The sequence below is a fragment of the Alligator mississippiensis genome, chromosome 13, assembly GCF_030867095.1.
Source record: "Alligator mississippiensis isolate rAllMis1 chromosome 13, rAllMis1, whole genome shotgun sequence".
In the NCBI taxonomy this organism is placed as follows: Eukaryota; Metazoa; Chordata; order Crocodylia; family Alligatoridae; genus Alligator; species Alligator mississippiensis.
This window is the reverse complement of record NC_081836.1, coordinates 43,057,474-43,080,689: the sequence shown is the minus strand read 5'-3', so window position 1 is coordinate 43,080,689 and position 23,216 is coordinate 43,057,474. Positions and strand designations below refer to the sequence as shown.

General features: G+C 42.7%; 1 protein-coding gene across 1 annotated transcript in view; it reads right to left on the bottom strand.

Annotated features, from left to right (window-relative positions):
* The window catches only part of ABCC1 (ATP binding cassette subfamily C member 1), an 80,579-nt gene that overhangs the window by 16,829 nt on the left and 40,534 nt on the right, over nucleotides 1–23,216 (bottom strand). The window contains exons 12-20 of the mRNA XM_006261580.3: nucleotides 21,197–21,400; nucleotides 17,321–17,467; nucleotides 16,850–16,937; nucleotides 12,390–12,459; nucleotides 8,996–9,122; nucleotides 7,750–7,926; nucleotides 6,396–6,563; nucleotides 5,739–5,916; nucleotides 110–194 (exon numbers count right to left, since the gene is read on the bottom strand). Of these exons, the coding sequence (XP_006261642.1) occupies nucleotides 110–194; nucleotides 5,739–5,916; nucleotides 6,396–6,563; nucleotides 7,750–7,926; nucleotides 8,996–9,122; nucleotides 12,390–12,459; nucleotides 16,850–16,937; nucleotides 17,321–17,467; nucleotides 21,197–21,400 (1,244 nt within the window). The remainder of the gene's footprint in view (nucleotides 1–109; nucleotides 195–5,738; nucleotides 5,917–6,395; nucleotides 6,564–7,749; nucleotides 7,927–8,995; nucleotides 9,123–12,389; nucleotides 12,460–16,849; nucleotides 16,938–17,320; nucleotides 17,468–21,196; nucleotides 21,401–23,216) is intronic.

Genomic DNA, 23,216 nt, shown 5'->3' with positions numbered 1-23,216 from the left:
ACCAAAACACAGGTCTAAAAGAAAATTTAAACTTTTTATATTCTGAAAATCCTATGATGTATGGACAGGATGGAGCCTCCTACTCCCCATCTGCCAAAAATCTACAAACCTATTGATCTGTTTTCCTGAGGCTTCATTTACAAGAACTCCATTTTCCATTCGCTTTCCTTCCTTCACAGTTGGACTACTTGCATCTGTAAGAAAAGTTAAAACATAAAGTTGGCAAAAATGAGAGCAGAGGTCTAAATTCAAAACTCGTATCTGCACACCGATAGTACATCCAAAAAGAGAGAACGCACTGGGTAGACATAGGCATTTAGTTTCTACTATTCTCCCAGCAGAAACCAAAAGGTTATAGACATTCACTTGTGCTCTTTTCTCCCAAACAAAGAATGGCAGTTCCAGGAGAAAAATAAGCCGACCCCTATCAGGGAGAAGTTAGTCCCAGGAGAATTTCTTTAGGGAGACTGAACATCTGTACACTTTTTTCCAGGCTTAACTCTTTCCAAGAAGCAGGGAAAAAGGTTCCCTGCCTGCCTCAGGTCAGTCACTTTGGTCTGGAAGAGGTGTGGGGGGCAGCTGCTCCTGCCCCTCCACTGAAGTGGGAGGGGACAGGAGAATCGGCTATCAGCTACCCTCTGTTAGCTCCCCACACTTGGAGGACTCCAGTGTGAACAGCAGGTAGGGGGCCAACCAGGTGCCCAGGAGCTGAGAGAAGGCAAAAGTGCTGCAAGCCCCCTGCCCCCTTCTCACACTGGAGACCTCAGAATGAGAAGCAGGCTGGGAGGTCCCCACTGCTCCCTGAGACCAGGAGGACAGTGGAAGAGCAGCTACTTGCTGCTCCCCACCAACTCCCCAGACTGGGATCCTTGGTTAGGGGAACAGGAGAGGAGGGACGTAGCCTTTGCCCTGCTTTTCCCCTCCCCATTGGGTTCAGGAGGGGAAGGATGTAGCAAGGCAAAGCCCTCAGCCCCTTCCCCAAGCCAGGAAGTAGCCAGTTTGGGGAAAAGGCAGAGAGAAGTAGCAGCTATTCTGGGGAAGACAGCAACTGCTCCTACTCTGCCTCTTCTCCCAGCTGGGCACTGCCTGGCTTGGCAAAGGGGCTAGGGGCAGGGAAGAGTTGATGAATACAAGCAGGTAAGATCACTCCAAGCAAACCAACAAACAAACAAATAAAAACATGTATTTGAAGGTGATATTGCCAGCAACACAGTAAAGATAAACCACATGCATTACATTCAAAACTTCCACCAATGGCTATTGGACCCTACTAAGTTTATATTTCACCACTTCCCCCACGCACTCCATATAGCTTTAAGGGACAAAGAAATGTCTTCTTTTAGGATGGACTGATAATGTTTCTACATGTGCAGGGTTGTCCAGGGAAACACAAAAGGAATTTTGCACACAAGTTTTTTGGGCTAACCAGAGCCATAAGTAGTTTATGTCAATTAGAAAAGCAAGCATTGTTATAATGAAAATGTTATTTCAGTGTTTGAATTTAAAGAGAAGCAAGATTTATTTGGTAACATATTATTGGACCAACTACATAGCTGTGAAAGAAAGATGTTAGACAAGCTTTCAGGCTTCAAAGCCCTCCCTCGGGTCTGGGAAAGTAAGACAGAGCTTAAACTAAATACCATATATTGTAGAAACTATTACGGAATAAATCTTGCTTCTTGCACATTGGTCACATCATGACCATCAGGGCTACAGCACAGCTACTTTGAATCCAAATACATTTGTTACTGTATTTTAAAAGGTAAACACCAATGTACCCTACCAGTGTAGGTGTGTCAGTGTGACTTCTGCAGAGTGAAAACCAAATAAGGCAGCCTACCTGTGTAAAGCCCCAGTCGTAAAATTCTTAGTTTAATCATCTAAAACTAAGGCTTCAAATAAACATAACATTTGTCCCAGAAGAAACCATTTTATCCTAAGACAAAGTGTGATCATTCAGACATCCATGTCTTATCTAGGGACAAACCCGAAAAAGGTTCAGGGATAAGTACAGACAGTTTGTTCTGGGACATTGCAACATACATCTGAATGGTTGCCCGAGGACTGCATCATTGAATCAGTGGCAAAGAAGCAGCAGTGCACTTGGCTGCTCACTACACCCTGATTGGAAAGGTGATGTATACATGCCAATCCCGGCTCTCTTCTGTTCTGTTACAAACACAGGCACAACTTGTCCCAGGACAACTGCAATGTCTAATCCTAGCCTAAGAGGGGGCAAACTTTAACTTGACAGCTTTCCATAAGCAAGCATGTCTTTAAGCATTTAAATTGCCTTTCATTTGGGATCCCTGAATTCAATGTAACCCCTAATTCGACCTTAAAAAACCCCAAATTCCCAAATGGTTCTTCAAAGTTTGATTCATCCTTGGCTTACAAAGTTCTGTGGTATATGCACTGTAGTCAGTACTTGAGAAAAAGAAAGTTCCCAGCAGCATCATAAAAATGCTGGCACAATCCATTAGGGAATGAACAAATTCCAACAACTGCCCATATTTCATGTCTTAGTCACCACTGGCATTATTGGCTGGAATTCCTCAGAGTCATCATGCAAAATAGGCACTAGACAAAGAAAATAGTGGAATCACAAAGGTATGGAAGCTGCAAAAAGTCATTCATCTGAGCTGCCTCATTTAGTTCTGTGCAATTATACACTTCCAAGCATTTTCAAGATCAGGCCCTAAATGTTTACTTTTCCAAAAGATTTCATGTTTCTTGTTCACGCTAAAGATAGACCACTTATAACTTGTCAATGAGATGGTCACTAAGATCTTCCCTATTGACTATTTGTTTTTGTAACCTATCAAAAAGTTAAAATCACCATCAACAAAAAAAAAAGAGTATTTTCCCCTCAAAATCAGGTACAACATGTGCGCACATGCACACACACTCTACTTTGAGCAAGCTTAAAAACAGACTCATTTTTTTCACTGTGAAACAGACTAATCAGAGCCAACTGCTGAAATGACAATTTTAATGCAAACTCATGAGCATGCAACCCCTTTCTGTTATGAAGCAAGCAGCTTACAAACACTTTTGTGCAGTAAAATGCTACTGCTGACAACAATGCAACCCAGAAAACAAGCAAGCAGCATGTCTATTGCCCTAACCCAAGACAGAGTGCTTTAAAAAAAAAAAAAAGTTACCTGTGACCAGGGGATGAATGGTCCACTCTAATGAATTCTCTGAATCTAAAAATATACATCATGAACTTTTTTCCAAGAACATTTCATGCCTTTTCTATTCCAGTCAACTATTTCCCATTATCTGCATGTACAAAAAGCTTCTAAACAAGCAACATGAACCTTAATTCTCTTCTCTTGCCTACATATCCACATGCTTAGGGTTGCAAAGAAAAGGTGGTAAAAATTTGGACACAAAAACTAAGCTCAAATAAAAGAGGGAACGGCACATCTTCTCCCTTTGCCTTTTAGCCAGGTATTAAGAGTAGCAGAGTTGTAAGTAGTTATTTCATAACTGGCAACTTGCTAGGAAGACTTATTAAGAAAGCTTTCTGAAAATACTAATAAGCTTAGAGCTATACACATCTTTTTATGAGAAATTCAGAAAGATACCTTCAGGTTAAAACAGTTGTGCAGGGCTAGCCTCTCCTAAGTGAGTCCTACTATTGGCAGCTGTTGCCAATGTCATCTTTATCAGATGGTTCTAGGGTCCTCTCTAGATGGGTCAAACCTAATTTACTCCATCTACAACATACTACCATGAAAGGTCTGGAAGGTGTCATGTACCTTCACACCCCATACATGTTATCCCTGTAACATCTGCTTCTGTGCCTTTAGGGTGTGGGGAGGGAAGCAAATTTCCAACTTGCTGGATAAAAAGACAAAAGATGGATTCTAGACACGAGCCAGATGACTATTTACCTCAGACCGGCTGAATTACCAGTAGTTTAGTCCTAAAAATGTCAACCGGCACTCTTTGTTCCCTTAAAAACAACCCAGTCTGACCCACTAGGAGGCAAGGAACACCACAGTCTTCTTAAGCTCCATCCAGCATTTCTAATGACATCAGTGTCAGAAGCAAGATTTGTGATGGAAGGTAAGACCAAAAGCTTGTCTCCCATCTCACCAAACTATACACACTAGTCCAAAAAGGGATTGATTACCTTACCTCACCAGACTTGTATTTTTCATAGCCCACCAATAGCATGACTAGTTAGCATTCTCTCTGTACTAATACTGTTCTTACATTAGGGAAGTACCAGCTCAACACAGAGGAATACACATGGAAAAGCCTTGAAGATGCTGGCTTGGTCAAGGCAAGTAGCCTGACTGATTTTCTTTTAATATGATCCAAAATTCAAAAAACTTTATGAAAATGCAAGCTTCCTATTGGAATCTGCCAATACAATGGCTATTTTGGAGGCTAACCCATACAGTATTGGTCTGTACCTCCGACCAACCCAACTGCCTTCTATGACAAGGTGATGGGCACTGTGGATATTGGTGGGGGGGAGAAGCAAGAGAAGGGAAGAATGGTGGATGTGATATTACTTGATTTCAGCAAGACTCTTGGCCTGACATTTTTATTAGTTAGCAAATGAAATAGAGTCTAAATGAAAATACTGTTAAATGGCTGAACCATCATGCTCAAAAAGCAATTACCAATGGATCAATGTCTAACTAGAAAGAGGTATCAAATGGGGTTTCCCAGGGATCTGTCCTGGGTCCAGTACAGTTTAGCATCATCATTAATGATTTTGAAGATGGGATTAAATGCACACTTAACAAAGACACCAAGGTGAGTGGAGCTGCAGACACTCAGGGGGGTAGGAACAGAATTCAGAAAGATTTTGATGAACTGCAGAAATGATCCAAAGTTATACTGAATATAATTCAATAAAGACAAGTGCAAGGTCCTGCACTTGGGATGAAACAACTGGCAGGCTGGGGAGTTCAGCCCTGTAATCCTCTCATCAATAAATGTTAGTCAGCAGCAGTCTATTCCTTGCCCAACAAAACCTGCAGACTACAAGTAAAAAAAAACAAAAAACGAAAAAAACATAACCAAAAAACCAAACAAAACCCCTCAAGCACAAATAGATAGAATAAACTGGCAACTTAGCACCAGCTAATCCAACAAAACATGTCTCATACTTGAGCATTAGTTCAGGGAAAAGCGCCAGAAAGTGATTTGAGCAGACCATTTAAGAAAACAGATTCAGCATAAGTTGTTATTTCATGATGTAGTATTGCGCCATGTCTGCGTGCAAGGTGCCAGAAGAACCTCCGAGTTCCCTAAGGCCAGAGACAGCTCTGAAGCTATGCTAAAAGAAAAAGGACTGGAAGAAAAACCAAGACCCTTTTTGCCCTCAGATTTAAGGCACCATTTTTCTGATAGATTCACCCAACCCTCAAATGGGAAATCAAATTCCAAGAAATCAGAGATGAAAGAAAGCCTATAAACACATGCTGAGCCTGCCTGACTTCAAGAGCTATGTTAAAGGATCTTAAAAAAAAAAGGCTTCCAGAAGAGGATTATTCTACAGGACAAAAGAGTTTATTGTTATGCTGAATTATTAGGTAAAGCCTGTGTTTAATTTTCCTGCATTTGTGGTTGAGTTCTGCCAGCCAATCTGGTTTCATCAGTACTGAAGGAGCCCACTGGCCTATGACAGGGAAGAAAAGGTGCCAAGGGAACAATGTTAACACTAACCCTGCAATTTATGAAATTGGCTCAGAGTTGCTTGCTAAGCTTACCCGCATTCTCCACATTCTGTTCGGCATTAGCATATGTGCGAAGAAACTCCGCAAAGGCCCCATCCTGCTTCAGCAGCTCCTGGTAAGAGCCCATTTCAGATATTTCACCATCAACCATCACTATAATTGTATCCATCTGGGGCAGATAATTGACCCCATGGGTTACTAATACCCGAGTCTAGATATAAAAAAGAAAAAAATATTTTCAAGTATAAACATCTCTAAACAACAAATAAATAAATACTTGTTCTCATTGGTATGAATCAGATTTCAATTGTGTGCGCATAATGAACACACATCATATGGTTTGTTTGTTTTTTAGACAAGTGTTCTCACCCTTTGTTTATTGTATCCATTCGATGAACAATCTATGGCTCTGGAAGCATTAAAACATAAAATGGTTTCTGTGCAAAGTTATCTTTCATCAGAGGACCTTAAAGAACTTTATAAATATCAAGTCCTCACACGTCCACTGCAAGATAATGTTATCTGTTCGTAAAATGAAAGTACTTTAAGTCCAGAGTTTCCACAAATGTGCAAATTGGACCAGAGCCAAGAAATAAATTGCATTCAGAGCCCAGAAGTGTTTCTAGTTCTTAGAACCAAGCTCAGATCACAGGCAGCATCATTTCACAGACAAATGCCATCAGTACATACTTTGTTTTTCAGGATTCCCTTTGGTCCAATAACTTTTTCAAAAATGTGTTTTCCAACATGGGCATCAACAGCAGACAAAGGATCATCAAATAAATATACATCTGCATTACAGTAAACAGCCCGAGCGAGGCTGACTCTCTGCTTCTGTCCTCCAGATAGATTCACCCCCTGGAGTGGAGTGAAAAGAAAAATTCAGCACTAGAGTTTTACAGTTAAATATCAACTTGAAGTACATTTCAACTGTTACAGTTTGTGAAAAGAGAAAAAACTAAAATTCTACAGGAGCCATTGCATGCAAATTACAAATTAAAAGTGGAACACTGAAATTCTTATTTTTCGTATTACAGATGTTAATCAGCCTGGTTTTGCAGTTAAGCTATGCAAAGGAGTTATACCAAGTACAGAACTCCAGTGAAAACCCCCTCCTTTCCTGTGGTCTGGAAGTCTGGTCCTGTTGGCTTGCAAAATTAGCAAGAGCTTATATACATGCTGTAAACTGGAACTACATCATCTAGAATACACCAGAAATGTGAACTTCATGCTGCTTTCCCAGGTGCCAGCATTGGTAGGGTGCAACTACTGCGTGCACCTCTGCTGAGCATCTCAAAGCCTGCAGATGCCATTCCTTGACTGCTTTTAAGATGTAGGTATGGTAGATGACTAACTCACTTCACAGCATCCTATGATGTGAGCTTCAACTCACTAAAACTTGTGAGTATGTAGATGCACACAAAGACATATTTGGTTATTCTAAGGTGCATATCTACCCTGCCTTCTACTTGACTTCAGACTAACACTGCTAACTACCATTTTCTTGCCATTGCTAAACCACTTGCTTTCACAGAGTTGTCACTGCCAGTCCTTTAAATGAGGGAGGATTGGATTTGGATGGGAACCTAAGTGGGGATTTTGGAGGGTTCTGCGGATTACTGAAGCAGGTGCTAGAAGTTGTCTGCCTAACACACTGCTAAGTTGACTGCCTTCGCAAATCCATAATTTATCAGACCTGACAAACTGGTCACACCCTCAATCCTGATGAAAAACAGTGTTGGTGCATCACTCAACTTGCAAGTGCAGCCAAGAATCGGTGCTCCAAAAATCAAATCCAGTTTGAATTGAACTGTGCAACAGGCACATCACAATGATAGCTGTTCCCTCTCCTGCTGCTCTACAAGGACAACTGGTTTTGCTCAAAGTTGCCAAAGTTCACTTTGAGGTAGAAACCTTGCCTAGAAGATTTCCTCCCCCCCCAAAATCCTAAATACTGCACCACAGTAAATGTGGTCAAAATGGAATTATGGAACCTTAACTACAGTGACTGCATCTCCTGGAATACAATGGGGCACCTGAATACCTTTTCTCCTATTTCTGTTCCGTCTCCTGTAGGAAGGATCTCTATGTCGGGGAGAAGTGCACAAGCCTCAACCACACGTTTATAGTGGCTTTCCTTCGTCTCCCTGCCGAAGATAATGTTGCCCTTCAGAGTTGCATTCTGTATCCAGGCCTGTTGAGGAACATAGGCTATGGAGCCCTGTAAGAAAAACAGAAATCAGCTATCCACTACTTCAAAATTTAAATAAACACCATCTCATGCTCATACTCAAAGCACCATGCAATAAGTCCATACTCAACACCTTTGTGACAGGCATTATGTTCATTGTACAGATTTGGGAAAAACAACCTGAGAATTTGTGCAAATTAACTGCTTTCCTGATCAAAGATGCTTCCCATAAATCACAGCTAAGGCGGCTCGACTTTGGAGCCTTTTTTGGCTGATAAGATAAAAGTCAAGAATGTTACCAGCACATTCTTTGTATTTAAGATATACACCTTATTGAAGTGCGCATGCAAAACATACGTGCTCTGTATGACTACTGAGTGCCAACAAACATTCCAGCTCTGCTGTTTTTTTACATAGCATAAAATTTTATGATTTATGTTTTGCATACCACGTTAATCTAATCTTGACTGCAAGAATACAGAAATGCATCTGTCTCTGCTGAAAGGTCTCTATAAAATATTAAGCGGAAAAGAGTTCTCATCACATTTCAAGGAAAAATAAGACTAGCAAAATGTTCAAACAGAAACACAGTAAAAAGCAGTTTCTTGCACACTAGTAATTTGACTCTTGTTATAATTAGGATCTTTTTCAAAATACTGAATGAACACAAGTTGGTAAATAATCATTACAGAAACCCTATTCGTTTAGGAGGGAAGTAATTTTTCATTCATATATCATTAACAGAAAAAGCTGGAGTGTTTTGATTAGTTAATATTAAGTTTATAACTAAGAGGTGGGGGGAAAATCATTGTAAAAGGGACTTAAATTGGAGAAAAGCTCCCAAATTAGCTTCCTGTTATAGAAGTCCAAGTCAATCTTAAAGGCTACACACACTTTCAGGTATCTCTTCAAACATCCATGCAGCAGTGAAAAGCCACCTTTTTTTCCAGAAGTTGCTTTCTAAAATTATAACCTTTGCCCCAATTTTTTTTTTTTTTTCCATTTGAGAGATTGTTTCTTCTCTTTGTACTACTGAAGATGCTGCATTTCTTTAAGTACCAGCCACATACAGATGAACCATTATCCAGATATGGCATACCTTGACAGCCACATAACCTTCTATTTTTTCCATCTCTCCTAGCAGTGCAGATAGCAAAGAAGATTTTCCACAGCCAACCTGGCCAACAACAGCAATCAGGGAGCCTTCGGGTACGGTGAAATCAATGCTGAAATAGATGGCACATAGTTGGGCAAGTTAGACTATCACTAGTTATAATGGATGCTTACACTAATATTATTGTTACTTGCTGTAGTCTAGTTGTTAATCTGGAAGTGCAAACTTCAATATGCAGAAAGTGCTTTGCTTTGCTTTCATAGAAAGGAACATCTCGGCATGTAACTAGTCCTCAAAAATAGAGTTCCACCCATCAGCAGTCTCTACCTTTCCTCATATCCTCAACAGCTTTCCCTCATTAACAGGTGTGTACATTTTATAGACTGCACCCTTGTCCCAGAGCATTTAAATCATTTAAGTTTAACAAAAGAGCATAGAACATTGAGAGGGGGCAGGGAGAAGTAGATTCATAGATGTAGGGTTGGAAGGAATGTTCCTTCCATAGATGTAGGGTTGGTAGATTATCAGATCCGACCTCCTGCCCTGGGCAGGAGAGAATACTGGGCTTATACGACCCCAGCTAGGTAATTATCAAGCCTCCTCTTAAAGACCCCCACGGTAGGAGCCAGCACCACTTCCCTTGGAAGTTGGTTCCAGATCCTAGCCGCCCCGACTGCGAAGTAGTGCCTCCTGATGTCCAGCCTGAACCTACTCTCAAACAACTTATGACCGTTATTCCTTGCTACTCCGGGAGGTGCTCGGGGGAACAGGGTTTCTCCCATTAACCGCTGGTCCCCCCTGGTAAATTTACAGACTGTCACCAGGTCCTCCCTCAGCCTTCTCTTGTGGAGGCTGAACAGGTTCAGGTCCCATAGCCTCTCCTCATAGGGCCTGCCCTGCTGTCCCTGGATCATGCGAGTGGCCCTCCTCTGGCCCCTCTCGATGCTGGCCACATCTCTCCTAAAGTGCGGCACCCAGAACTGGATGCAGTACTCCAACTACAGCCTGACCAATGTTGCACAGAGGGGGAGAATCACTTCCTTGGACCTGCTTCATGGTGCATCTGTGGATGCACGACAAGGTGCTGTTAGCTTTACTGACCACGTCCTCACATTGTCAGCCCATGTTCATTTTGGAATCGATAATGACTCCAAGATTTCTTTCTGCCACCATGTTTTTGAGAAGGGAGTTCCCCAGCCTATAGGTATGCTGGTGGGTCTTACTGCCCAAGTGCAGCACCCTGCACTTGTCAGTATTGAATCCCATCCTATTCTCATTCACCCACCCCTGTAACCTGTTCAGGACCAGTTGTATCCTGTCCCTCCCTTCTAGCTTGCCCACCTCGCCCCAAATTTCGGTGTCATCAGTGGATTTGAACAGGGTGTTTTTCACCCCCTCGTCCTAGTTGCTAATAAAGAAATTGAACAGTACAAGCCCGAGGACCGAGCCCTGGGGGACTCCACTGCCCACAACCCTCCAGGTCAAATATGACCCGTCCACCACCACTCTCTGGGTGCGGCCCCTCAGCCAATCTGTGATCCATCTGACTGTCTAGGCATCAATGCCACAGTCGCCTAGCTTTTTAAATGAGAATGGAATCGGAGACAGCGTCAAAGGCCTTCCTGAAGTCCAGAAAGACTACATCCACCACGACACCTGCGTCCAAGGATTTTATGATCTGATCGTAGAAGGCAATCAGGTTGGTCTAACAGGACCTGCCCCAATGAACCCACGCTGGTTGAGTAGAGACAAAGCCTTCCAGCAGTATCATGCAGTTGCTTGTTTATTAACAGCATGTGAATTTGGAAGTTTGCAAAAGGTTCCTTTCCCACACAAACCTAGTGCTGGGATTAAAAAGAAGTAACAGAATCAAGGTGGAGGCTGTAACTTGGATAATAAAACATAAGCATAGTATTCAGGGTGGGAAAGGTGGATCCAGACAAGACAGGCCCCATGGAAGAAGTCATAAGAGACAACACCCTATTAATCAAATCACACCTTCCATTGATTCCTCATCATCTTCAGCCCCACAACAACTCTGCCCTGCTCCATCATTTGTGCTCTCTTCCTACGCTCTTGCCTACTCACTAGGCTTTGTGCCTGGTTCTCTCCTGGCTTTGCTTTTGTCTTCCTCCCCCACTAAAGAACTTTGTGGTTTTCCTTGCCAACCAATGTGTGTGAAAAGAGGACACCATTGGAGGAATGCAAAGTTCCCTTCTCCACATTTAACCCCTTCCTTCCCCAATGCCAAACACTATGCTCTTTGCAAAGGCTTCTATTTCCACTGAGCATCCCATCTGTGGAGTACAAGACGAATCTGAGCTACCACCCCGTGACAGCTGTCCCGCCCCCTGGTCACCATCTTGGGACCAGAATAACCGTCCCTAACCCCCGATCTTTACTACCACAAGTCCCTCCCCTTGCCCCCCGGAAATACTCCTACGGGGTGCGAGGAGCAATTTAGAACCAGAAAAAAAAAATCTTACACTGAAAGTCAAAGACCTACTATAACATATTTTAATTTTATTACAAAAACATATTTTGGACAGTCACCCTGCTGGGGCCCTTCCAGCCCCTAACAGTCAATGAATCTATGAATGTGTCATGGTTTGTGTTTGTATAGTACAGTGGTTCCCAACCTTTTTTTGCTGCAACCTTAAGTTGGCCACCAACAGGACCTCCTGACACCGCGCACAGGGCCTGCTGGGAGTAGTGTGACAGCAGCCCAGGGACAGGGGCGGGGGAGCTGCCATTGCCCTCTTTGTGCGTGGTGGCCCTGCCCCATCCACCCACCCACTGCTCCTGGGCCGCGCGCATGACTGCATGTGGGCCCCTCATGACCCTACTGAGGATGCCCTGCATCCCTAATTTGGGTTGTGCCCTGAGGTTGGGAACCACTGGCATAGTGTATATAGAGGTGATTGCATAATAACTCAAAAAAAAAAAGTCTTAGTCTTGTTCATTATGTTGGGGAGGGGTGAAGGAGGGGGTGTGGCTGTGTGTGAGGAGTGATAGAGCATGCTGAGAGAGTCTGTGTGTGTGTGGGGGGGGGCCTTTGTGGGGTGAGGATGGGGGTGTGGGCAAGCAGGATGTCGGGGAGGCTGAGCAGGTCTCCCAGCGGCTGCAGGAGTAATAGTAGCAGCCCTACCTGGAAGCTGTTGGCTGGCAGGGCCAGGCCCTTCTGACCTCAAGGGTGGGAGTGAGGCACAATAGCGTATGTTGGCAGGGGTGTGTATAGTGGGTGCCTCGTTCCCACCCTCATGGGTGGAAGGGCTGGGCGGGATACAATTACTTGGTGGACACTGTGGGCCAGATGAAAGTGCCTGGCAGGCCATATTTTTCCCGCCCCAATTTAGAGCGAATATTGTCCATGACTTACCTGTTCAATGATGGGGGATCATTTCTGGACCAACTAAATGATGCATTCTTTACAATTATGCTTCCGTCAGCTAGTAAATAATGAAAAAGGCATGTTTAGATGCTAGCCAATTAAAACAAACAAAGACACCCAAACCAGTTATATGATATACACTGGATCGTGCCATGAAAAGTAAATCATAGCATACACAGAGGTGCAGGTACAAGGCTAATTTTAGTAGCTGAACTCCAGCAGCCTACTGCTTGACACATTCTTGTTCTGCTTTGACCAAGGTTCTCCGATTACCACAAAGCACAAGCATAACAAGAGAAAATATTACCTTCGTATGCAACTGACAGGATTCAGTATCTATATAGGTTACTAATATGCTTGCTTGTCTAACTACTACTTTTTACTGTTTTTAAACACAGCACGGCCCAAATTAAACCCAGTAGACAAAGTTGGATTTAATTCCAACTTGAGATTCAAAGGAAGCACTCAGTTGAAAATTTCACATTATAAAGTTAACAAAAAACTGACATTTAGAAAAAAGAATTTAACTTGTGAAGAAAGCAGTTCTGATCACAAGTTGAAAATGGAGGCTGTTCCCCCCAAATGCCATACTGTACATGTATTTTCAAGACTTAAAAAGACATACCTTCATATACACTGGTCACAGTACAGTAAAATAAAGACATGCTGCCCTGACTGACTGTTAGTTTACATCAGTGGTGCTAAACTTTTTTGTTGATAATCCTGATCCAAGGCACAATGCAGGCACACTAGAGTCTAATCCAGTCACATGGAGGGGGGTGGGAGCAAGCCCAGCCCCAACGCAGTAGTACAGGGGGAAGAGAGCGTGGCCCGGTCCTGACCTGACCATGCAGGGCTTAGGAACTTTGGCAGGTGCACGGCATATCAATGGCCACTGCTCCCCTGCCACCAAGTTTCCTAGCCTATGGGAGGCCCTGGTTTAGATTAATGTTCAACACCAGTCATGTAAAAGAATTCCTCTAAAACCTATGCAACATATTTGACTGATAAGCTTATCAATAATTACCGGCCAAAAAGAGGAAGCCACGTGGATGGAAGAAGGCATGAAATAAAAGGTCATGGCAAGAAATTTGTTATAGGAAAACCAAGTGAATGTAGCTAATGCAGAACCTTTCTTAATGCATGACAGAGGGAAACATTTTATTATCTTCTAGTTAAAAAAAAGTAAGGGAATCATCTGTGAATAAAACTAGCTACAAGAGCAGCAAATTTCTCATCATGGGCATTCAGTTTCCACAAACCACTGCAGGCAAGACAAATGCTCAGATATGTTATTAAACATTAATAGTTGTGCTAGGTCCTGTACACAAATGACGTTCCATATACCAAACTGCCAACAGAATCATCTATGACAGGGTGGGGAAAATGGTGGATCCGGCCAGTGGCCAGACTCCATTGCCCAGCAGCCCCTGCTTGTGTCCCTGTGGCCGGTTTCCATGGAGACCCCAGTAGCAGCAGTGCTGTGACAGCGCAGGGCCCGGGTTTCCATGGAGACAAGCCCCAGCAGTGCTGGCAGGGTATGCAGCTGGGCGGGGAGCTGCTCGGGAGCTGGGATCCTGCAGGGGTGACAACGTGGTCCAGGGCAGGCATGGAACAGAGGTGCAGCTCCCATCACTGCGTGCAGCTCTTCCGGTGCTAGTCTGATGGCTCCCAGCATTTGTCTGGGAAGGCATTGGGGGGGAGGGAGGGGGGGGGCGCGTAGGCTACTGCTGGATGAGCCATGCACAGCAGCAGGAGCCAACTCCTCCTCCCTTCCCACACCCTGCCTACGAGCTGCACCTCCATCCCGCGCCCGCCCTGGCCCCACCCCACAGCTATAGCCCACACCATGCCACAGATCCAGGGGGCACATGCCCCCCCCCATCCCCTGGACAAGCCGCTTGTGGCTCTGTTCTGCACCCCTCCCCACCCCATTCCCTCCCTCACTGCAAGGGCCTTGATCTGCCCCCCCTACCCCTTCCACCACACCAGACTTACCAGCTGGATGCAGCTCTTCAAGCTGAAGAGCTGAGTATCGGAAATCAGATCAGTATCAGCTGATATACCTCCTAAAAATCGGCTATCTGTATCAGCCCAAAAATCTGTATCGGTGCACCCCTAGTCTCAGCACAACCCTGCCCAAGGCATGCAGGCAGCAGATCGCAGCTCTGCCCCAGCTCTGGAACACACTGTCACCAGTGCAAGATCCCAACCCCGGAGCAGCTCCCCACCCAGCCACGCATCCCACCAGCATTGCTGAGGCCAGTCTCCAGGGAAACCCCAGCCTGCACTGTCACAGCTCCATAAAAACCAGCCACAGCGACATGGGCAGGGGCTGCTGGGAAATGAAGTCCACTGTGGACTCAATCCAGCCTGCAAGCCAGACTTTGCCTGCCCCAGTGTAAAAGCACTGGTCAGTTTAATGCTGGAAAGACACCCTCTCTTCTTGGGACAGAGCACTGACATATAGATACCTTCTGAAAGCTTTATCATCACTGTCTTCCAATTTTCACTACTATATGACAATTATTTAACAGTCTAGAAGTTTCCAGCAGATGCATAATTTTATTTTTTTTAAGCTTTTTTAAAATAAACCCACTGTTTAATATCTATTACTGATATTAGATAAAAATATTATGCTACTGACTGGGAGGGATGGAGAGTAAAAATAACTAAATCAACCTGCACAGGTTACAAGAACATCTTACAGACAGAGACCTACCAAATTCATGATTATGTGATTTTTACAGAAACCACAAATTTGGTAGGTCCCTCACGAAAAAGCCCAGTCCCTGGGAAAACTGGAAAACAGGGAGGGGAGGGGAGGGGAAAAAAAAGTGGGGGAGGTAGGAAGCCCTGGCATCCTAAAGCATGGGGAGGATGGGGGAGATTTTCATGGCAGAGCACAGCAAGTCCCCCCACCACACCTCTGATTGGCTGAGGGGCCCTGGAAGTCCCTCCCCCTCCCCAGAGAGAGACATCTATCAATCTCCAGGGAGGGGATGGGAATTCTGGGGCCCCTCAACCAGAGGCATGGGGAGACCCCATGACACACTGCATGAAAATGGCACCAGATGCTGTGCTGGGACCACAAAAATACAAAGGCAGCCTCTGTGAATTAGGTAGGTCCCTACTTACAGAGAATCCAAAATGTGCTGCATACGAAAACTGCGAAAGCTTGGACAGTGTCTCTTGCACAAAAATGCAAGACAATGGCTGGGGCAAGACTGGATTGTGGTAATGACTGCCACAAAAAAAAAAAAAAAAAAAAAAAAAAAAAAAATCAAACTCTGCTAATGGCTTGCAACCCATTAGGTGTCACGACAGTGGAGTGCTTGCAGTAGCCAATACAAGACCCATGTCATAATATAATAAGAGTCATAACAAGAGTCCTCAACTTTCTACCACACCTGAAAAGTGATGGTTAAAAGTATTGGCAGAGTCCTGACACACATCATATGTGTATTTCCAAGCTAAGAGCCAAAGGAAAGGCTGAGCCAGTGAAGGCAAGGTAACTACATATGCATTTTAATTGACCTAGCAGCTAAAGAAAACAAAAGGTTACATATGCATCTCAAGGGAAACCTGTAAAAGGTGCATTGTGCACATGCATCCTGTATGTGACATGCTAACATTTCTCCAAACAGGCTGAGGTGTTACAAACGTCTCAGCCATTTAATGCATGTCTGGAGTTTGGGAAAAAGACCATCACCCATATAAGCTACTACAAATGTGCCCCATTGATAATCAAATACCCCAAGACAGGTTTGGTGATACCTAAGCATCCTGTCTGACCACTCAAGGCCCATCATCTATGATTAATCTATAATTGCAGGGGCTGTAAAAAACACACAAGTCTTCATACCCAGACAGATCCAAAAACAGGAGCCAGGCAATTAACAATTATGATATGATAAACAATTTTTCCCTCCCTGTTTTGTTTGGACTTTAATTGGCCAACTATCAAGGGAATATGTTTTGAAGCTATACAGTTACACAGTATAAAAACTAAGCAAATCTGCCAGCAAGGTGTGCACAGTCCAGGGAAGATCAAGAAGCCATCCCACACCACCCAGCCAAAAAGTGAAGGATCCACGCCTGTACAAGAACTGCTTCCTGCCTGCATTGGGTAAAGATCTCTGTGCAGCTACAATAATACTAAGGACTAATAGCTTATTTTATATCAGAAAAGAGTCTTTTTCTGTCATTTAGCTTTGGAACTTGTTGGTAATTATTAAAACAAGCCTTTCTGCTATTCATCAGCTGAGTGTTGCATCAATTCTTAGAGCACTAGGTTTAAAAACCCATTTTTAAGTGCAACAAGAAGTACTGAAGAACCTACCCAGAATCTGAACTGAGCTCTAAAACTTGTTAAATTTATAACCCTGGAAACTGCCATACGATGCTGTACTGAAGCAAATTTAACTTGTACCAAAATAGGGACTTACCATCTTTGAGGGAACCTCTGACTATGCTGTCTGGATCCAACTCTTCATGGGAAAGAAATACCCGCAGGCGCTTTAAGGAAACGCTGGCCTAGACATGAGAAATCATGTTATATATACACACATCTTTTTCTCTCTCTCCTCTCACACATGCACAACACTGATTTTTTTAACAGATGTTGAATCAAGTGTATTATTCCTAGCATTATAAGATGGCATGACACTTTCCCATCACTACCACAGGATAGATGTACATTTGTTTTGTAAGGGTTTGTGACTGTACAAGACCAAAACTATTAGGAGTGCCCAACACATGGGGAAAAATTAAAAAACCCAATAAGTTTAACTTTCTAAGGTGGGGGCACTTCAGCGATTTACATCTAGAATGTCCAAACAACTGCAATGCTTAAATATCCCAAGGCTTTAGAATGGCCTTTTCCCAAAACCACTTAATTACTAACATTAAGATCTTACCTGTACTACACTGCTGATGACCATTGGAAGAATATTCAGTGGGAACCGGAGGATGTTGAATAATGCTAAGGAAACAAAAGCCTTCTGAGCATCCAAAACATTGTTCTCATCTATCATTACATACACAGCAAATGTGGATAAAGCAACCTAAAAATCAAAAAGGCAAAAAATCAGGTTCCTTACTACCTTTCATCGCACAACAACTCAATGACAACATATGGTCTAATAACTAGAATCATATTTATGCACTGAAAGCCAAACAAGCATTATTCTTAAGACCAATAAAACACTCAGAACAAGTCCTGCAAGGACGAACCACATGCTTTATTAAAGAGCTGCTAAAACTGCTTGGAAAATGCTGAGGGCTCACTTAGCACACAAGGCAAAGCAACACATGATAGCATTGTGATTAGCACAAGGGTACCAGGCTATTCATGGTGGTCTCTACCTTTTTCTTCCCAATTCCTCATATTCTCTCTCTAATCATTATAATCACAGCACCATTCCAGCCAGTTATGACAATAGACAGCCAGGGTAATTAGTAGCATTTGGGCCTTAGCTACACTACATTTTGTAGCAAGCTACAAGCACTTCAGTTTTTCCACAAATGTAGCTGCCCTAACTGATGGGTAAAAAAAGTCTGTTTTCTAACATGTAAATTATAACCATTAGGGCTGTGCAAAGCTTCGGCTGATGATTCGATTCGGCGGACAAATCTAATCAGGAGACCCTTTAATCACTCCGAATCAAATCGAAACCCTCCAAATTGATTTGGAGAATCAGCGATTCGGCCACAGACACAGCTTTGAATGTTTTTTCTACATACCTCGAGGTGCCAGGCGGCTCACGAATGCTGCGATGGTGGGGCAGATAGAGCGTCCCACAGGAGCGCGGGGGGATCCCCAGTGCATTTGGCGGTAGACCCAGAAGTGGACCAAAAGCACTTCCGATCCACTTTCGGATCCAACACCCAGTGCACAGGGGCCCCCCCATGCTCTAGTGGGATGCTCCATCCGTCCCACCATGTCAGCGTTCACAAGCCATCTAGTACCTCAAGGCATGTAGAAAAAACATTTAAAGCTGTGTCTATGGCCGAATCGCTGATTCTACTAATCAACATTGAATCTTTGGATTCAACGTTAATCAAAATAGGGACAGTGATGCATATCAAATCAAATCACTGTCCCCAATTTGGGCTGAATCCAATACGGCCCCTTTTGCACACCCCTAGTAACCATTTCATCAACTAGATCTTTTAGCAGCCCATACAGTTCTCAGAAGAGTCCCTGTGCACAGTGAACAAAAAAGCTGTGTTGGACTGCACCATCAGTAACCACATCGTATTTCAGGAAAAATATATCAACAAAGAAAACAGTACAATACACAAAAGACTAACACACTTCTCCCTTTCCAGGTGTGGCTTCTCTTAAGATGGCCCATAAGATGCCTCAATTCATGCTCCGGACACTCCTGCCCCAACAGCCTCTTCTATATTCCTCATGTTAGTGTGGGATAATAAAGTTATAACAATCACGTATCAAGACATAGTTGGTTTGATGGTCTGAAGTGTACCTGATTTTGGGCAAGCCCAAATTACGCTTTAGCGCCAAAGATCAACGCTTAGTACCAAGTGGGATGTTTGAGGTAAAAGTGCAAGCATAAATTGCATTTAGTAGGAAAGACTAACTCACAATCTGCCTAATAAAACAAATGAACAGGCTCTTAAAATTGAGCATTTCACATGAAAGAAGTCAGTAGTATTTTTGTAAGTCTAGTGGACTGCTGTGAAAGAGTGTATTGTTTCTCTTAGAGCTGCTAACAACTGTGCATGGTACAGTAGTGTGTTTACATGGTCCCGTACTCAGACGGACTCAGCAAGAAGAGCCCTCCCATAGAGAGCAAAAGGGGCCTAAACAATACTTTAAAGGAATGTGCAAGCATTTACTGGCAGCTCAACCAAGATACAATCTTATCAGCAAGCACTGGCGCACACAAAGGTACAAAGCAACGATTAATTTTATGACACTGATATTACACAATGTTATAAAAACATCTCTGGCCACAAGAGCAACAGGGTAGAGAAGAAAGAAGGAAAAAAAAAAAAAAGTGTAGCTGAAAAGGAAATGAATCAAGTCAAACACCTACTACATAGTCCTTTACAAAAAATTATCCCAACGGATAAAAGTGAGGTAAAGAGGAAGTATTAGGCCACTCACACTTAAGCACCAGTCCTGCTTCTGTGGAAATTTTGCCCGTGACCTGCAAGAACAGGCCTGCTATGCATTCACTACACACTGAAGTTGGGTAGAAACTGTTAGTCTTGGGCCCTACATAAAATTAAAATAAGGAAAGCCCATCTCTGGAATGGTATGTGGATTTTTTTTTCCATATCCTTCTTTTAGACAAGCAGTCACTAAAGAATGCTTCTGACATTTCCTACCAGGGCTGTGGCTTCTTCTGCCTTTTATCACACCTACAGTGTAAACACTAATAGCAGTTGGAAGGAAGGAATCTGTGAGTGGAAAGAACATTTAAACACCTTCAACAAGAACAGTACATATTTTATCCTAATGTAGTCATGGTTTTATTTGCTTCTACAGGCAAGAGTAACTTTTGTTCCAATACGGCCACAAGCAATTTTAATACAATTTGTTCTTCTCTCTTTTTTCTTTAAATTTAAAATTTAAGCCAACCACAAACAAGTCCGTTTCTTTTTTTTTTCCTTTAGACATGAAAAGGAAGTAGATTTCTAGGAGGCAGAAATTTAAATAATCCCAAATTATAAAATAATCTTCCCCTGTCCAACGTGTGGTCAGGGGTATTTGTGAAGTGAATTCATGTGTGTTCTAAATGGTGCACAATGTTCCTTTTCGTCGAGGCCTCTTACTCGTGAATCTGTTGTACATGTAATTCTAAGGGTTTTTTCCAGAAATTACACAGAAAAAAGAAAGTACACGTTACAGGGAAATATCCTACTAGAAGCAATGTCATCCTGGAAAACCAGAAGGTATCAAGATCCGCCTTTCAAAAACACATTGAGAAATTACAACGTTCAGCTTCATGTTGCTATGGACAGAAAAAGATTTTGCAGGATTTTGTAAAAAGAGGGAGCAGGAGCAGCAACCAGTGCTGCAGGGAGGGCTGCATCCCCTGCTCCCAGCCTTCTCTCCCTTTCAATGGTGCAGGCAGACGATGCCACAGGAGCAGTTATGAGGGACTTTTTCAAGTCTCAAAGCAGGTAAGAAATCCACCCCCTTGCTCCAACATCTGCCACTGTTCTGAGAGTGAGGACAGCTCCAGTCCCACTCTAAGTTGCATGGGAGCCAGGCTCAGCCCAGGACAATGGCAGTGGTCACAAGCAGGCAGGCAAGTTTTTCCCCATGTCTACTCCAAGGTTAGTAAGGAAACACCCAGCGTGGGGACCAGGCCAGGAGGGGGAACCTGCCCACCTGCTGCCAATGCCTCAGGCTAAGCCCAGACCCTGCACAGCCACAATCGAGTAGGACAAGTGTTTCTCCCATGCTCAGAACCACAGAGATAGCAGCAACAGCAGGTGGGGACAGGAGAATGGGAGGGGAAGGTGTGTACCTCTAAGCATGAAAGGAAGGGGGTGGGATCTGTACCTTCTTCAGGGACTTAAACTCCCCAGCTGCTGCTTCTGCCAAGTGGTTAGAAAAGGGAGGGTATGGCCATGCCATTGCATCCCTTTTGGATCTGTCTCTGACTGCAGATGAAGTTCTGCTTACAGGACCAATTTACTGCTAGGAGTGAAAGACCAGTAGTAATGCAACTAGCAAAAAAGCAAGACTCCATTCTCCTGTTTCATTAGATTTCTAAATGCACCACAAAAAAAGGTTTCATGTTTGTTTTACCTACCAGAAAAGGAGCGCACACCCAAGTGAATGTACCCACTGCTCCTAGGTAAGCAGACTTTTTAAGTACTTTCAGTTCTTCCTGTCTGATTCCCAGTACTTTCTCTTTGAAGGCTAATTCCCAAGCATAAAGTTTCAGCACCTTGATCCCATTGAGAATTTCATTCATCAGTTTGATTCGGTTATCCTTGTTCTTCATTTGGGCTACCTGAAACACATGACAAAAATTTCAAGGTCATTGATAAATTATTTGAATTAAAAAAATTATTAATTCTCAACAGTAATACATACCTAATTATTAGGGGGAAAATGCACGTAATATTTTTTTTAAATGCTTAACAAGTCCTTAACAGAGAATTGTACAAGTAGATAGACATTTCAGCCAATTAAGGAATGTTTTAGATTGAGGGGAAGGGGGAAGAAAAGCTAAGGTACAACTGAATTATCAGAATATTAAAACAAAAACCAAAATAATTCAGAAACCTACATGCCATTAGCAGAGGACCTGATCATCAGTTCTGTTACTCAATTTCTTCTCAGCTACAAAGTTATATACCAAATGCAATTTTTTTTTAAAAAGTAACACCGCTGTAACTGAACTTGACTGCTATAGTTTGTACCTTACCATATGCCACCCTACACAATAAAACATTTTGTTCTGCTTACGCTACTACTAAGTGAGCACATCTACATGAGACACTTCAAGCACAGTATACTCATTCTAGTGTGCATTAGCAGTGGGCAAAACCCATGCCAAATGCGCAAAAGAATTAGGCTACTTACTGAGCATTGAAGCGTGCACCGTAGCTAATGCACAGTAGTGCTAATTACAGTGCATTAAGGTAGTTAATTAATTAAGGTAGCTTAATGCGCCGTAATTACAGCACATTTATTAATGTGTGGATGCGCCCAGTATGAGCTAATGGAGAACCAAGGTGATAAACCTTCAAATTTCAGCAGAAGACATTTAACTTTATGGGGCACTCTCTTCCCCAGTACATCATGAGATGGTTACATTCACCTGGGATGGTTTAGACAGGGGTAATTCTCCCTCGAACAAAGAATTTGACAAGATGATAACTCCTGAGCGCTCTCTCAGCCCCTTTGTCCTATGATTCTATGTTCACTTACTATCTTCTCAAAACTATTCCAGTTATAAAAGACGCCGCCTTTAAAGAGGATCATAAGGATACAGTACAAGGAATGGAAAAAAAGCCATTAAATAATAAGAGCACAAGACTGAAAGGTAAGGCTACAGAGCAGATTGCAGGGTTGTGAGGAGACCCTTTATGTAGCTCTAAATAATCTAGCTTGGATTTCAACAGCAGTCTAGCTTCAACAACCAGAGGGTCCATTCAGTTAATTTACTCTGCAACTTCTACATTTGATCCAAAGGTTGTATTAAATAGTGTATACTTTTATCAACATATACAATTAAATCAAGGTAATTTAACAATTCTCACCTAGCAGCTAATAATAGTGTCACCAATCAGTGACACATGCATCTGTATCAGACTCGATACTAAAAATGTATCATGTGTAATTTTTTTTTTCTTCATAAAAATGTGTTTAAAATCAATAAAGGAATTACATTCTGGATTTATGTGTGTGTATCTCTAGAAATAAAGGAACTATGAAGAGTAAAAGTGAAAGCCATCTATGGAGAAAAAATAAAACAAAAAACTTACAACCCAAACTGTGACCAAGGAAAAAAAAATTGTTACTAGAAGTACCATTCTAGAAACGTAAATATTTCACACAAAACGTGGACTACTGCCTAAATAGTAAGTGCTCTGACTTCAGTTTTCAGACAGCAAGTCAGAAGTGGTACAACTTGCATATCATCTTATTAGGCATCTTACTAAGCTGCATAACTTTCTATCTTATGCTACTGTGAAACATTCCATTTTATATGTGATGTTCTGTTTTATAGGTAATGTTTCCATACTAGAAATCAAGAATGTAAAATGCCTGTTCATATTTTTTTTGGAAAGCCCACTAGGTATGCTAGTCACCAATCTAAA